Raw genomic sequence first — 16,958 nt, forward strand, 5'->3', positions numbered from 1 at the left:
TTTGGAAACTGGTTGATCGAAAAAAAACTTGGTTATTTTCTGCAAAATACTAGTGGAAATCAACAGATCAGGCAGCAAATGTGGAGACGTTTAGACCCAGCCCCTTCAGCATGCCTGGACTGTGTACTCCTCTGCTTAGTTGCTGTCTGAACTGCAGAGTTCCTCCAGAATTTTCTGTGTATGTGCCTACATTTCCAGCAACAGCAGAATCTCTTGTGTTTTATATCTGCATTTATAAGAAGATTCTACGTTGGCATTAGACACACGGGAAATTTGCTGATATTGTGCATTGCTTACGGGAGCTGCTTTCTGCTTTAAAAGAGCTACTGAGTTTTCCACACACACACACAAAAAAAACCTGAGGTATGGACATGGAACCGGTGCTTGCAGAAACTTTTAATGACACCGTGATTAACTCGAAAGCTCTGCGTAACAATGTTCGCAGATCGAATGCGCATGCGTCAGGGTTGCGGATGTTCCCGAAAATCGCGCATGTGCGCAGTACACAAAAGGCCGCGAGAGATCGGCTCAAGGTAGGAGTTCCTCCAGCATTTTGTGTGTGTTGCTTGTTCCACTTCTTCCTGTTCTGGACTTTTCTACCTGTGAGGACATGTTTTGACCCATCCTCTCTGGGTACATAATGATATCAAACACCTTTGCCCTGGGCAACAAGCAGCTTTCACGGAGGTTGGAGTTGGCTGGGCTGGAAGGTGCATGCGTGAATGCGGTTGCGGAACTTGTTGAGGGAAAGCGAGTGGAGAAGGAGCGGGATAGGGATTTGGGATCAGAGATAGGCAGCTGGGGAGAAATGGCTTGTTGTGAAGGGAGAAAGAAAGGGAATGAGGAGATAGTGAGGGGACGGATGAATGAAAACCGAGACAAAGGGAATAAAATCATATTAAATGACAGTGGAGAGAGCTCTGAAAGTGAGGAAGATGAAAATTAACCTGTTTGTGCTAACAACAACTCTGGCAAATAAGATAGGGGAAATAGTATTTGCAAAAGTCCTTAATGATGGCAACCTATTGGTAAGATGTGCAAATGAGCAACAACTTGAGAAAGCACTCAAGCTAAAAGAGATGGAAAAATGCAAGGTGGAATACGCAGGGAAGGTGGGAGCACGAAATGGCAGTGGACGTCAAGGAGTGATCACGCGGGTATCAATGAGGAGGAGTTAAAGAGGAACATCAAAGGAGGAAAAGTAATGAATGTTCAAAGACTGACAGCAACAAAGGAGGAGATGAAAAAAGAAAGTGAAAGTGAAAGATTGAATCTGAAGAAGAAAGAGTGCCAAGGAAGGTGTTCCTGGGTTTCATGAGTTACCCAGTAAGGGCGTATGTGCCAAAGCCATTGAGGTGCTATATTTGTCAAAGGTTTGGACACATAGCTAAAAACTGTAAAAGGCAGAGGAGATGTGCTAGATGTGGGGGTGATCATGAATATGGACAGTGCGGAACAGGAGTTCAACCAAAATGCTGCAATTGTGGAGGAGCTTACAATGTTGCATATAGTGGGTGTGAGGTTATGAGACGGGAAGATAAAATTCAAGAAATAAGAGTGAAAAGAAAGATCACTTATGCAGAAGCTGTAAGAATGTCAAGAGAACAGAATAATGCTCCTAATGAACAGGGAGCAATGGGGATATGAGAGATGCAACAAAGAACAAATGACAGGATTTATGTAGACAAAAAGGCTCTAGTAACATTCATTGTAGGAGTGATTAATATTACAGCTGAGGTAAAGTCAAAAAGTGACAAAATTCAGCTGGTGGTAAAAGCAACAGTAAACCATTTAGGATTAGTAGGACTGACATGGGAGGAAGTAAGGGAGAACCTCACTAATCAGTCAGGCCAGGAAGTGTCATGGTGATTCTTTTGCAATGGAATGCAAGGAGCTTACCGGCCAATAGCCAGGAATTCAAGCACTTTATTAAAGAAATGGTTGTAAAACCGGATGTAGTGTGTATTCAGGGAACTTGGTTGAAACCAACTTTAGACTTTGTGGTATATGGGTATACAATGATAAGGAAAGATAGAAATCTAGGGGGAGGAGGGGGTTGTGCTATGTTAATCAAGCAAGGTATACCATATAGGGTACTGGAAAAAGGAGATGATCAGGAATACACAGTGGTGGAAGTGTGGGAGAGAGGGGAGGGAGTGGTTATAATTAACTACTACAATCCACGTAAAAGGTTGGATTTGGACAGCCTATAAGGATACAAGGACAAAACAGACATAAGGTAGTGTGGTGTGCAGATTTCAATGCTCATAGCACAATATGGGGGAATCCGATTACCGATTCAAATGGAAAGGTAATTGAAGATTTGATGGAAGAAGGGGATTTGGTGTTGGCAGAAATGGTGAAAGCAATAAAGAGATCGAGACTGGGCCGGCTGGTGGCGCAACGACATCGGCGCCGGATCCGGGAGCGGAGGTTCCTGGGTTCGAAACCAGTTGGGTCTGCCCCCGAGCATGCTTTCCATCCGTGCCGGGTTGAGTGTCAAGATCGCAACTTGACCTCGTAAAAAACAAAGGGAAAAATCTCTGTGTGAGGAGTGGCGCGCCACACAGTCTCGCTCTCTCGCTCTGTGCCTTGGAAAAGCCATGAAAAATCCATCATCACGGACGCACGCAGATGCACACTGTTACGTACCCCGTAACTGGGTTGCCAAACCAGTAGGAATGGATCACTCAGTTGGAGTCTGGATTACTAGAACTAAGAAAGTTTTATTAAAGAAACAAGCAACACAGTACTCTAATCAAAAGGATAATGAATGCAACAGTTCAGCAATGATAAACATACATATACACAGAATTCAGATAACAGGATCAATCAAGCTCTATCGTTGCCTAGGGGTAAATGACCAGTTTCAAAATGACGCAAAGTTCAGTTCAGTTTAGTTCAGTACAGTTCGCAGTAATCGCTGCCATGGGAGATGGACAGTGGGGGGGGAGGGAGGAGAGAGAGAGCAAAACGAATGAATATTCAAGGCTTCCACACAGACCTTCACAGTCAGCTGTCGGGCGAGTCCTTTGTGATGTCATCTGAGGTCACCGACCGTGACCCCCCTCCGTTTCCAGATACGATCGTTTCTCTGTGCTGAGCCTGGGACCCAGGCAAGGGTGGACACACACCAGGTTCCCGCCGATCGTGCCTTTCCACCCTGAGCGTCTATGGCTTGATCCCGCGATCAGCCGTCCAAAAGCTTCCCACCGACTTGTGAGAGGCGCACCGCTTCCAGGGTCTCGTTACCTCGGGTGTCATGTGTGTCCTGCCTTAGCGAACTTGTCCCTTTTTATCCCCCTGCTGGGGTATCGCCTGTCCATCACTTCAAACAGTTCAGGGTTCAAAGGGGGAGCCGCTCTAGACAGCTCTCTCTCCCGTCCCTTCATTACACATCTCCAATTGCTGCTTCATTGTCTTCCTTATCTCTCTCTCTCCTGAAGACAGGTGGCAGACCAACTGCTGATCACACAGGACAGCTAACATCTTAATCTATGTGTATTCCTGTCACACTTCCCCCCCCTTTAAGGGTTTTTACCGGGGGGGGGGTAAAAATTACAAACATGAATACATTATTTGATACACACACAAATATACATCGTTATCAGCTAGTTGGCTAATACAGCGAATTTGAAGTTGTCAACACCTGACAGACAGTCAGCCATCACATTTTCTGTTCCTTTTATATGTGTTATTAATAATCCCTTAGACCAGGCTCCAACTTAGCAAGCTTCATAGTGGCCAAAAACACTGATGAATTGTGATCAATGTAAACTCTCATTTGGTTTTTGTCCTGGACCACAATAACAAGGGTCGTCCCATTCCGACTTAGTTTTCTCTCGCAAGGGCTTAGTAGGAGGGGGAGGGGTAGTGACCGCAGAGTTATTGCAAAACTTCCTACAGTACCCCACCATCTCCAGGGCCTGACAAGTTGTTCCCTGGGACTCTGTGGAAGACAGGTGCAGAAATTGTTGGGGCCCAAGCACAGATATTTAAACCATCCTTAGTGACAGGTGAGGTACAGGAGGATTGGACGACAACCAATGTTGTTTCGCTGTTCAAGAAAGGCTTGAAAAATAAACTAGGAAATTATACGTTGGTGAGCTTGACATCAGTAGGGGGAAAGTTATTGGAACGTATGTGCAGGAACTGGATATATACTGTAAGTATTTGGATAGGTGTGGACTGATTAAGGATAGACAACATAGCTTTGTGCACAGTAGGTCATGTCTAGCAAATCTTACAGAGTCTCTGGAGGAAGTTATCGGGAAAGTGGATGAAGGCAAGGCAGTTGATGTTGTCTACATGGACTTTAGCAAGGCACTTGACAAAGTCTCATATGAGAGGTTGGTCAAGAAGGTTCAGTCGCTTAGCATTCAAGATGAGATAGTAAATTGGATGAGACACTGTCTTTGGGAGAAGCCAGAGTGTGGTAGCAGATGGTTGTCTCTCTGACTGGAGACCTGTGACTAGTGGTGTGCCACAGGGATCGGTGCTGGATCTGTTGTTGTTTATCATCTATATCAGTAATCTGAATGATAGTGTGGTTAACTGGATAAGCAAATTTGTGGATGACACCAATATTGGGGGTGTAGTGGACAACGAGGAAGACTATCATGGCTTGCAGTGCGATCTGGACCGGCTGGGAAAATGGTTTGAGAAATGGAGAAAAAGTAATTTCATCTTGAAATGTTGTCCTTCACCCATTGATGGATTTTGTAAATCTTTCTACAGGTTAAAAATGACAAGGAATTTGTCTCTGGGAATCTCAAACTCTGCACGCCAGTTTTGCTGCGTCTGTCTAGATATCTAAGAAGTGGAGCAAGGGATTCAGTCAGCCATCCTTCCTGCTCAGACTGTGGGGAGGGATTCACTCGGCTATCTCAATTGAAGGTACATCAACAAGTTCACACTGGACAAGGCAATTCACCTGTTCTGTGTGTGAGAAAGGATTCAGTCAGTCTTCCCACCTGTGGACACACCAGTCAGTTCACACTGGCCAGAGGCCGGTCATCTGCTGAATTTGTGGGGAAGGATTCACTCGGTCATCTGACCTAATGGCACACCAACGAGTTCACAGTGGGGAGCGGCCATTCACCTGCTCGGACTGTGGGAAGGGATTCACTCGGTCATCTAACCTAATAGCTCACCAACGAATTCACACCGGGGAGCGGCCGTTCTCCTGCTCGGATTGTGGGAAGGGATTCACTATGTCATCTCACCTACTGACACACCAACGAGTTCACACTGGGGAGAAGCCGTTCACCTGCTCAGTCTGTGAGAAGAGATTCACTCAATCTTCCACCCTACAAAGTCACCAGCGAGTTCACACTGGGGAGAAGCCGTTTACCTGCTCAGAATGTGGGAAGGGATTCACACTGTCGTCCCACCTACTGGCACACCAGTCAGTTCACACTGGGGAGAGGCCGTTCACCTGCTCAGACTGTGGGAAGAGATTCACTCAGACATCAACCCTACAGAGTCACCAGCGAATTCACACTGGGGAGAAGCTGTTCACCTGCTCAGAATGTGGGAAGAGATTCACTCGATCATCTAACCTACTGACACATCAGCGAGTTCACACTGGAGAGAGGCCGTTCACCTGCTCAGACTGTGGGAAGAGATTCACTTATTCATCCACCCTTCAGAAACACCAGCGAGTTCACACTGGGGAGAAGCCGTTCACCTGCTCAGTCTGTGGGAAGAGATTCACTGAGTCATCCAACCTACAGAGACATCAGCAAGTTCACACTGGGGAGAAGCAGTTCACCTGCTCAAAATGTGGGAAGGGATTCACTTGGTCATCCGACCTACAGAGTCATCAGCGAGATCACACTGGGGAGAAGCCATTCATCTGCTCAGAATGTGGGAAGAGATTCACTCGATCATCCCACCTACTGGCACACCAGTCAGTTCACACTGGGGAGAGGCCGTTCACCTGCTCGGTCTGTGGGAAGAGATTCACTCAGTCATCCACCCTACAGAGACACCAGCGAGTTCACACTGGGGAGAAGCCGTTCACCTGCTCAGTCTGTGGGAAGGGATTCACTCAGTCATCCGACCTACAGAGTCACCAGCGAGTTCACACTGGGGAGAAGCCGTTCACCTGCTAAGAATGTGGGAAAGGATTCACTCAGTCATCGAAACTACTGGCACACCAGTCAGTTCACAGTGGGGAGTGGCTGTTGTTATGAATCCCTTGGTTTTGTTTGCTGTGGACTGTCATTTTAAGAGAGAGAGAGAGATTAAGAAGGTGAATCAGTCTGACTTGCAGCTTGTTTAGTTTTAACCGAGGACACAGACACTCAGAGTCAGACGGACATGAAGGAGGAAAAATAGAAGGATCGAAACCAGGGAACTAGTGGCCAAGGGTCACTGTTTAGAACTTTCCTATGCCCACAAGGGTGGGTTAATTATCGATTCAGTGAACATCGAATGTGTGGTTATCACCTCGCTTGATCCATAGGAGTGGATCGGATTTGGGGTATCCTGTGAAGACCACTTATGTGTTAACCCTTGCCTGGGTGTGGTCTGGTAATTCACTTGAAGACAATACCCCTTGTGACAAGTCATAGAAACATAGAAAACCTACAACACAATACAGGCCCTTTGGCCCACACAGTTGTGCGCAACATGTCCCTACCTTAGAAATTACTAGGCTTACCTACAGCCCTCTAGTTTACTAAGTTCCATGTACCTATCTGAAAGCCTCTTAAAAGACCCTATCATATCCGCCTCCGGTTGCCAATACACCATATGATTTCTTAACCAGAGTCAACCTGTGCAGCTGCTATGAGCGTCCTGTGGATTCGGACACAAGATCCCTCTGATCCTCCACACTGCCAAGAGTCTTACCATTAATGCTATATTCTGCCATCATATTTGACCTACCAAAATGAACCACTTCACACTTATCTGGATTGATCTCCATCTTCCACTTCTCAGGTCAGTTGTGCATCCTATCAATGTCCCGCTGTAACCTCTGACAGTCCTCCACACTATCCACAACACTTCCAACCTTTGTGTCATCAGCAAACTTACTAACCCATCCCTCTATTTCCTCATCCAGGTCATTTATAAATATCACGAAGAGTGAGGGTCCCAGAACAGATTCCTGAAGCACTCCACTGGTCACCGACCTCCATGCAGAATATGACCCGTCTACAAGCACTCTTTACCTTCTGTGGGCAAGCCAGTTCTGGATCCACAAAACAATGTCCCCTTGGTTCCCATGCATCCTTACTTTCTCAGTAAGCCTTGCATGGGGTACCTTATCAAATGCCTTGCTGAAATCCATATACACTACATCTACTGCCCTTCCTTCGTCAATGTGTTTAGTCACATCCTCAAAAAATTCAATCAGGCTCGTAAGGCACGACCTGCCCTTTACAAAGCCATGCTGACTACTACAAATCATATATACCTTTCCAAATGTTCAGAAATCTTGCCTCTCAGGATCTTATCCGTCAACTTACTAACCACTGAGGTAAGACTCACTGGTCTATAATTTCCTGGGCTATCTGTACTCCCTTTCTTCCTTTCTTGAATAAAGGAACAACATCCGCCACCCTCCAATCCTCCGGAACCTCTTCCATCCCCATTGATGATGCAAAGATCATCACCAGAGGCTCAGCAATCTCCTCCCTCGCCTCCCACAGTAGCCTGGGGAATATTTCATCCGGTCCTGGCGACTTATCCAACTTGATGCTTTCCAAAAGCTCCAGCACATCCTCTTTCTTAACATTTGCATGCTCAAGCTCTAGTCTGCTGCAAGTCATCACTAAAATCACTAAGATCCTTTTCCATAGTGAATACTGGAGTAAAGTATTCATTAAGTACCTCTGCTATTTCCTCCGGTTCCATGCACACTTTCCCACTGTCACACTTGATAAGTCCTATTCTTTCACGTCTTATCCTCTTGCTCTTCGCATACTTGTAGAATGCCTTGGGGTTTTCCTTGATTCTGCCTGCCAAGGCCTTCTCATGGCTCCTTCTGGCTCTCCTAATTTCCTCCTTAAGCTCCTTCCTAGTAGCCTTATAATCTTCTAGATCACTAACAATACCTAGCTCTCAGAACCTTTTGTAAGATTTTCTTTTTTTCTTGACTAGATTTATTACAGCCTTTGTACACCACGGTTCCTGTACCCTACCATAGCTTCCCTGTCTCGTTGGAACGTACCTATACAGAACTCTACACAAATATCCCCAGAGGTTTGCCATATTTCTTCCGTACTTGTCCCTGAGAACATCTGTTTCCAACTTAAGCCTCCAATTTCCTACCTGATAGCCTCATAATTCCCCTTACTCCAATTAGACGCTTTTCTAACTTGTCTGTTCCTATCCCTCTCCAATGCTGTTGTAAAGAGATAGAATTATGGTCACTATCCCCAAAATGCTCTCCCACTGAGAGATCTGACACCTGACCAGGTTCATTTCCCAAACCAAATCAAGTACAGCCTCTCCTCTTGTAGGCTTATCTACATGTTGTGTCAAGAAACCTTCCTGAACACACCTAACAAACTCCACCCCATCTAAACCCCTCGCTCTAGGGAGATGCCAGTTGATATTTGGGAAGTTAAAATCTCCCATCATGACAACTCTGTTATTATTACACCTTTCCAGGATTTGTTTCCCTGCCTGTTCCTCGATATCCCTGTTACTATTAGACCTATAAAAAACGCCCAGTAAAGTTATTGACCCCTTCGTGTTCCTAATCTCCACCCATAGAGACTCCGTAGACAATCCCTCCATGGTGTCCACCTTTTCTGCAGCCCTGACACTATCTCTGATCAACAGTGCCACGCCCCCACCTCTTTTGCTTCCCTCCCTGTCCTTCGGTCTGAGCACGTCCCTTCTCTATCACCTGCCTATCCTCCCTTTTGCACTGTCTACAAACTTTCTCTATTTGTGAGCCAACCTCTTCTTTCCCAGTCTTCTCAGTTCGGTTCCCACCCCCAACAATTCTAGTTTAAACTCTCCCCAGTAGCCTTAGCAAACGTCCCTGCCATCCCCGCCAAGATATTGGTCCCCCTGGGATTCAAGTGCAACCCGTCCTTTTTTTACAGGTCACACCTGCCAAAGAGGTCCCAATGATCCAGAAATCTGAATCCCTGCCCCCTGCTCCAATCCCTCAGCCACGCATTTATCCTCCACCTCATTCTATTCCTGTACTCACTGTCGCGTGGCACAGGCAGTAATCCCGAGATTACTACCTTTGTGGTCCCGCTTCTTAACTTTGTTCCTAACTTCCTGCACTCTGTTTTCAGGACCTCTTCCCTTTTCCTACCTACGTCATTGGTACCAATATGTACCACGACTTCTGGCTGTTCTCCCTCCCACTACAGGATATCTTGGATGCGATCTGAAACATCCTGGACCCTGGCACCTGGGAGGCAAACTACCATCCGAATTTCTTTCCTGTGTCCACAGAATCGCCTGTCTGACCCCCTAACTATAGAGTCCCCTATCACTACTGCCTTCCTCTTCCTTTCCCTACCCTTCTGAACCACAGGGCTGGACTCTGTGCCAGAGGCATGGCCAATGTCACTTCCCCCAGATAAGCTGTCCCCCCCCCCCCCCCAACAGTACTCAAACAGGAGTACTTATTGTCAAGGAGTACAGCCACAGGGGTACTCTTTGGTACCTGACTCTTCCCCTTCCCCCTCCTGACTGTGACCCACTTGTCTGTCTCCTGTGGCCCCAGTGTGACCAGCTGACTATAACTCCTTTCCGTCACCTCCTCACTCTTCCTGACCAGGCGAAGGTCATCGAGCTGCAACTCCAGTTCCCTAATGTGGTCCCTTAGGAGCCGCAGCTCGACACACCGGGTGCAGATATGGCCGTCCGGGAGGCTGGGAGACTCCAGGACCTCCCACATCTGACACCAAGTACAGAAAACTGGCCTTGCACACATAGTAATTCCTTTCTGCAATTAACACAGGTAAACCCCCTACCTTCACTTGTCCCATTACCGCCTAAGCCCGTTTGAGCCAAGCCCACTCTGCTACCCTCTCACTCTGCTGCCTGCTCCGAATGCTGCCTGCTGGATATGGCGGTCTTCTTTTCAAACTTTTCCTGCTCTTCTGGCTGACGTTACATGCCTGCGTAGTCTTGCCTCTCTTTACCACGAGTAGTAAAATGCCTTCCCTCCAAAAAATCCTCAGCCATTCCATTCACAGCCACCTTGGTTCGAATCTCGAAGAAATATAGACGAAAAATAGTAATAGTAATAATAAATAAGTAAATCTTATTCATTATTCTTTATACAGTGTACAGACATTTAATAGATTAAAAGTCTTGCAAAAAAACAGAAACAATGTATATTTAAAAAGTGAGATAGTGCCCAGGGGTTCAGTGTCCATTGAGGAATCAGATGGCAGAGGGGATGAAGCTGTTCCTGAGTCACTGAGTGTGTGCTGTCAGGCTTCTGTACTTCCTACCTGATGGTAACAGTGAGAAAAGGGCATGCCTTGGGTGCTGGAGCTCTTTAATAATGGACACTGCCTTTCTGAGATACGGCTCCCTGAAGGTGTCCTGAGTACTTTGTCGGCTAGTACCCAAGATGGAGCTGACTAAATTTACAACCCTTTTTACAAACAAGGAGGTACAGACAGATACGAACAAATGGAGTACAGGAAATTCAAGTGAGCACTTATGAAAGAAATTAAAGAAGGCATGAGGTTGCCCCAGCAGACAAGGTGAAGGAGAATCCTCAGGGATTCTGCAGACATGTTAAGAGCAAAAAGATTTCAAGGGAAAAGATTAATCCTCTGGAAGGTCAGAATGGCAATCCACATGGGAAGACAAATAGTCATAGTCATACTTTATTGATCCTGGGGGAAATCGATTTTCGTTACAGTTGCACCATAAATAATAAATAGTAATAAAACCATAAATAGTTAAATAGTAATATGTGAATTATGCCAGGAAATAAGTCCAGCACCAGCTCAGGGTGTCTGACCCTCCAAGGGATGAGTTGTAAAGTTTGATGGCCACAGGCAGGAATGACTTCCTATGATGCTCTGTGTTGCATCTCGGTGGAATGAGTCTCTGGCTGAATGTACTCCCGTGCCCAACCAGTCCATTATGTAGTGGATGGGAGACATTGTCCAAGATGGCATGCAACTTGGACAGCATCCACAAAATAAATGTGGGAGATTTTTTTGCATCCGTATTTACTCAGGAGGTGGGCACAGAGTCTATAGAAGTGAGGCAAAGCAGCATCAACTTCATGGACCCTGTGGGGTGTTTGGGGGTGGGGTGTTTGCTGTCTTAAGGCAAACTAGCGTGGATAAATCCCCAGGGCCTGACAAGTTGTTCCCTAGGACCCTGCAGAAGACAAGTGCAGAAATTGTCGAGGCCCAAGCACAGATACTTAAGTCATCCTCAGTGACAGGTGAGGTACTGGGGGATTGGAGGACAGCCAACGTTGTTCTGCTGTTCAAGAAGTGCTGGAAGAATAAACTAGGAAATTATACATCGGCGCGCTTGACATCAGCAGTGGGAAAGTTATTGGAACGTATATGCAGGAACCATATATGTAAGTATTTGGATAGATATGGACTGATTAAGGATAGACAACATGGCTTTGTGCATGGTAGGTCATGTCTAGCCAATCTTATAGAGTCTCTTGAGGAAGTTATAAGGAAAGTGGATGAAGGCAAGGCAGTGGATGTTGTCGACATGGACTTTAGCAAAGCACTTGACAAAGTCTCATATGGGAGGTTGGTCTAGAAGGTTCAGTCACCCAGCATTCAAGATGAGATAGTAAATTGGATGAGACACTGTCTTTGGGAGAAGCCAGAGTGTGGTAGCAGATGGTTGCCTCTCTGACTGGAAACCTGTGACTAGAGGTATGCCACAGGGATCAGTGCTGGATCTGTTGTTGTTTGTCATCTATATCAGTAATCTGATGTTAACATGGTTAACTGGATCAGCAGATTTGTGGATGACACCAAGATTGGTGGTGTAGTGGACAGCGAGGAAGACTATCATGGCTTGCAGTGTGATCTGGACCAGCTGGAAAAATGGTTTGAGAAATGGGAAATGGAATTTAATGCAGACAAGTGCGAGGTGTTGCGCTTTGGTAGGATCTACCAGTGTAGGTCTTACGCAGTGGCTGGTAGGGTACTGAAGTGTGCTGTACAAGAAAGGGATCTGGGAATACAGGTCTATATTTCACTGAAAGTGTTATCACAGGTGGATAGGGATGGAAAGAAAGATTTTGGCACCTTGGCCTTCATAAACCAAAGTACTGAGGACAGGGGGTGGATGTTATGTTGACATTGTACAAGACATTGGTGAGGCCTAATTTGGAGTATTGTGTGCAGTTTTGGTCACCAACCTACAGGAAAGATGTAAAAGAGTTTGAAAGAGTTCAGAGAAAATTCACAAGGATGGTGTCAGGTCTGGTGGACTTGGGTTATAAGGAAAGATTGAACAGGTCAGGACTTTATTCCTTGGAATGTAGAAGATTGAGCGGAGGTTTGATTGTGATAGAGGGGTATAGATAGGGTAAATGCAAGCTGGCTTTCTCCACTGAGATGGGGTATGACTGCAACCAGAGGCCATGGGTTAAGGGTGAAAAGTGAAACATTATGGGGAACATGAGGGGAAACTTCTTCACATAGATGGTCATCCAGGTGTGGAATGAGCAGCCAGTGCACGTGAGCACAATTTCAACATTTAAGAGGTTTGTATAGGTCCCTGGATGGTAGGGGTAATAGGAGTGGGCAGTTTAAATAGTTCAGCACAAACCAGATGGGCGAAAGGGTCTGTTTCTGTGTTATACTTTTCTATGACTGAGACAGGAACCCGAAATAATACTAATATTCACTCTAATTCCTTTTAACATCTGGGCAGGAAATTTTTACATGGCTTTAAAATTGGTACTTTAACAGTACATAAAAGAAAATCCCAGCTGCACGTCAACAAAGGCTATTTGTGTGAGAGTGTTTCAGTTACTGTGGGGCCAGGCACCCATGCAGCTCAGTGGGAACAGGGAATAATACCAGTGGAGAGAGTCAGACTGAGCCAGGTCACAGACTGGAGATGGCAGAAACATAGGAAAATAAACCTACAGCACAATACAGGCTCTTTGGCCCACAAAGCTGTGCTGAACATGTCCTTACCTGAGAAGTTACCCAGGGTTATCCATAGCCCTGTAATTTTCTGAGCTCCATATACCTGTCCATCTATCGTATCTGCCTCCGCCACCGTCGCCGGCAGCCCATTCCATGCACTCACCACTCTCTGCGTAAAAAAACTTACCCCTGATATCTCCTCTGTACCCATTCTTAGAGAGACAGAAAGAACATCAGAGAATTTGATGGTCATTCCAGATACCATCACTGTGCCCAGTTAGAAGATGCTTGCTCTTTCCATCTTGGGTTGAACTTCACTGTAACAGTGTGATGTCCGATCGCACCTTGACAATTCAAGTGTTCTCATCTGAAATGTTGTCCAACACCCATTGATGGAATTTGTCAATCTCTCTTCAGGTTAATAACGACAAGGAATTTGTCTTCGGGAATCTTGAACTCAACACGCCAGTTTTGCTGTCTCTGTCCAGATATTTAAGAAGTGGAGCAAGGGATTCACCCAGTCATCTGACTGACTGGCACGCCCGTCGTTTTACACTGGGGAGAGGCCGTTCACCTGCATAGATAGTGGGAATGGATTCACTCTGTCATCTCAACTGAAGGTACATCAGCAAGTTCACGCTGCACAAGGCCATTCACCTGTTCAGTGGGTGAGAAGGGATTCAATCGGTCTTCTCACCTGTGGACACTCCAGTCAGTTCACACTGGGCAGAGGCTGGTCATCTGAATTTGTGGGGAAGGATTCACTCGGTCATCTGACCTAATGGATCACCAGCGAGTTCACACTGGGGAGTGGACGTTCACCTTCTCAGACTGTGGGAAGGGATTCACTTGCTCATCTAAATTGAAGGTATATCAGCAATTTCACACTGGAGAGAGGCCATTCATGTGCTCAGATTGTGGGAAGGGATTCACTCGGTCATCTGATTTGCAGATACACCAGCAAGTTCACACCGGGGAGTGGCCATTCACCTGCTCAGACTTTAGGAACAGTTTCTTTCAGCCAAATCGACTGAATGTGCATCAATGAGTTCACACTGGGGAGAAAGTTTCAATAAGCTGCATGCTGGATATTTGTCCATCACCATTGCTGAATGCAATTTCGAGAGTGACTGTTGGTGCTGAACTCTGCAATTATTGCTGCTGCTCACCACACCCAGTTCTGCACCCTGGTCACTGGGCATGGGAGGAGTTTCTTCTGCTGCATATTCACCTTTAATGGGACTGGAGTTTAATATTCTGCATCTGTGACAAATAAATCAATTCTATTTTAAACTCTGTCTCTGGTACTTAGTGAATTTCTAACACAACTACTGTACAATAGAGTGTCAACTCAGGCCGGCTGGGCCCTGCTAGTGATTCTGTTCTATGATAGTCCTCTTAAATCCTCCCCTGTTGTTCCTCTCTCGCTCTCCCTGTGGTGATGGGTTCCAAACAGTCACCACTCTGTGGGTAAAGAGGTTTCCCTTGAATTTTCTGCAGACTGAAGAAGTTGAGCTGACTGCAGTTCTGTCTGAGATGTTCTTTGTCCCTCTCATCTCTGGGCTGAGGAAGAATGACATTGGTAGTAAACCTCCTTATTCAGGGCTCATTTCCACATTATGGGTCATTTTCCTTGCTTCTGAAGGGTTGTTAGAAAACACCACTGTCCTCTAAAGACTTAAAGCAAAATGGGAAATCATTAGTTTAACGGTGTAGGGTCAGAAACCAGAGGCGGGTCTGCACAGGGCAGAGTTTGGGGCTCTGGACGATGGTCGGGGTAAGAACGTATAATGAGGAGAAGGGAATCAGCAGCAGGGTGTGGCAACGAATGACAGAGTAGCTACATTTGGAAGCTGATTGACAGAGAAAATCTTTTGGTTGTCTGACTGATGAAAGAAACAATGCCTGTGGTGAGGTGCTCCACTGGTCGAGGACGTGTGTGTTGGGAATGGTTTTATCCATTGAGGGAGCTGTTCCTGCTTGCTTATCCCGTAATTTCACCCCCCCCCCCCCCCCGGCGAATCAGCCCGGACAGACAGGAACAGCAGGGCTCTCACAGCTAATGGTTTAAAAAGTTCATCTGTTTGGTGAGGTAAGTGGGTGAGTAGACTTACTTTTCCTGTAGAATTAGATAGCATGCCTGCAGGGTTAGTGCTTTGTTTAGGGTGTGAGTGCTCTATTCAGGGTGTCTGATGTGGGAATCCTGGGACACCTCCAGCCTCCCTGATGACCACATCTGCGCCAGGTGCACTGAGATGCAGCTCCTCAGAGACCGTGTTAGGGATCTGGAGCTGCAGCTTGATGACCTACTGCTTATCAGGGAAAGTGAAGAGGTGATAGACAGGAGCTACAGGGAGGTAGTCATGCCTATGCTACAGGGGTCAGAAAACTGGGTCACTGTCTAGACAGGGAAGGGAAATGCCCGGATAGTGGAGAGCACACCTGTGGCTGTCCCTCTCAGCAGCAAATATCTTGTTCTGGGTGCTGTTGAGGGGGATGACCTGACAAGGGATGCCCACGGTGACCGGGTCTCTGGCACTGAGCCTGGCGCTGTTGTGCAGGAGAGAAGGAGGGAGAAGAGGAATGCGGTAGTCGTAGGGGATTCCATAGTCAGAAGAACGGACAGGAGATTCTGTGAGCCTGACAGAGATACCCGCATGGTGTGTTGCCTCCCAGGTGCCAGGGTACAGGATGTCTCGGATCGGGTCCTGAATATTCTTAAGGGTGAGGGTGAGCAGCCAGTTTTCTTGGTACATGTTGGTACCAATGACATAGATAGGACAAAGGAGGAGATCCTGAAGAGAGATTTCCAGGAGTTAGGAAGGAAGCTGAGAAGCAGGACCTCCAGGGTAGTAATCTCGGGATTGCTACCTGTGCCACGTGCTAGCGAGGGCAAGAATAGTAGGATCAGGCAGATGAATGCGTGGCCGAGAGGCTGGTGTAGGGGGCAGGGCTTCAGATTCTTGGATAATTGGGATCTCTTCTGGGGAAAGTATGACCTGTTCAAAAAGGACGGGTTACACCTGAACCCTGGCGGGAAAGTTTAGTAGAGCTGTTAGGTAAGGTTTAAACTAATTTGGCAGGGAGATGGGAGCTGGAATGACAGCGGAGGAAGGGGAAAACAGAAATCAATCTAAGCTAGTGAGCAGTAAAGATGTCAGGAAAGACAGGCAGGTGATGGGGCAAATTTGTAGCCATTGGGATGAGTTGCAGTGCAATAAAGTTGCAGTGAAATCAAAGCGAAAGTACCAAATACTGGCCTTAAGGTGTTGTACTTAAATGCACGCAGCATAAGGAATAAGGTGGATGATCTTGTTGTACAGCTACAGATTGGCAGGTATGATATTGTGGCCATCACTGAGACGTGGCTAAAGGATGCATGTCTCTGGGAGCTGAACGTTCAAGGATACACGGTGTATCGGAAGGATGGGAAGGTAGGCAGAGGGGGAGGCGTGGCTTTATTGGTAAGAAATGATATTAAATCATGAGAGGTGATATAGGATCGGAAGGTGCAGAATCTTTATGGGTTGAGCTAAGAAATAGCAAGGGTAAAAGGACCCTGATGGCAGTTATTTATAGACCTCCAAACAGCTGCAGTGATGTGGACTACAAATTACAACAGGAAATAGAAAAGGCTTGTCAGAAGGGCAGTGTTATGATAATAGTGGGGGATTTTAACATGCGAGTGGATTGGGAAAATCAGGTCGGCACTGGATCTCAAGAGAGAGAATTTGTAGAATGTCTGCGAGATGGCTTTTTAGAACAGCTTGTTGTTGAGCCCACTAGGGGATCGGCTGTACTGGATTGGGTATTGTGTAATGAACCGGAGGTGATTAGAGAGATTGAGGTGAAGGAACCCTTAGGAGGCAGTGA

At 46.4% G+C, this 16,958-nt stretch overlaps 1 protein-coding gene across 2 annotated transcripts; it reads left to right on the plus strand.

The window, feature by feature from the left end:
- The first annotated feature begins 516 nt into the window (after window positions 1-516).
- LOC140207162 (uncharacterized) lies at window positions 517-14,326 on the plus strand. Of its 2 annotated transcripts, XM_072275505.1 has the most exons (4): window positions 517-533; window positions 4,738-6,948; window positions 7,073-7,489; window positions 13,503-14,326. In XM_072275505.1, exon 2 carries the CDS (start codon window positions 5,061-5,063, stop codon window positions 6,114-6,116), a length of 1,056 nt encoding a protein of 351 aa, XP_072131606.1. In that variant the 5' UTR covers window positions 517-533; window positions 4,738-5,060; the 3' UTR covers window positions 6,117-6,948; window positions 7,073-7,489; window positions 13,503-14,326. The 2 variants fall into 2 exon arrangements, with proteins under 2 accessions (XP_072131606.1, XP_072131607.1); XM_072275506.1 differs by lacking the exon at window positions 7,073-7,489.
- The last annotated feature ends 2,632 nt before the right edge of the window (window positions 14,327-16,958 follow it).

The sequence above is a fragment of the Mobula birostris genome, chromosome 13 (genome assembly GCF_030028105.1).
Source record: "Mobula birostris isolate sMobBir1 chromosome 13, sMobBir1.hap1, whole genome shotgun sequence".
Taxonomy (NCBI): Eukaryota; Metazoa; Chordata; class Chondrichthyes; order Myliobatiformes; family Myliobatidae; genus Mobula; species Mobula birostris.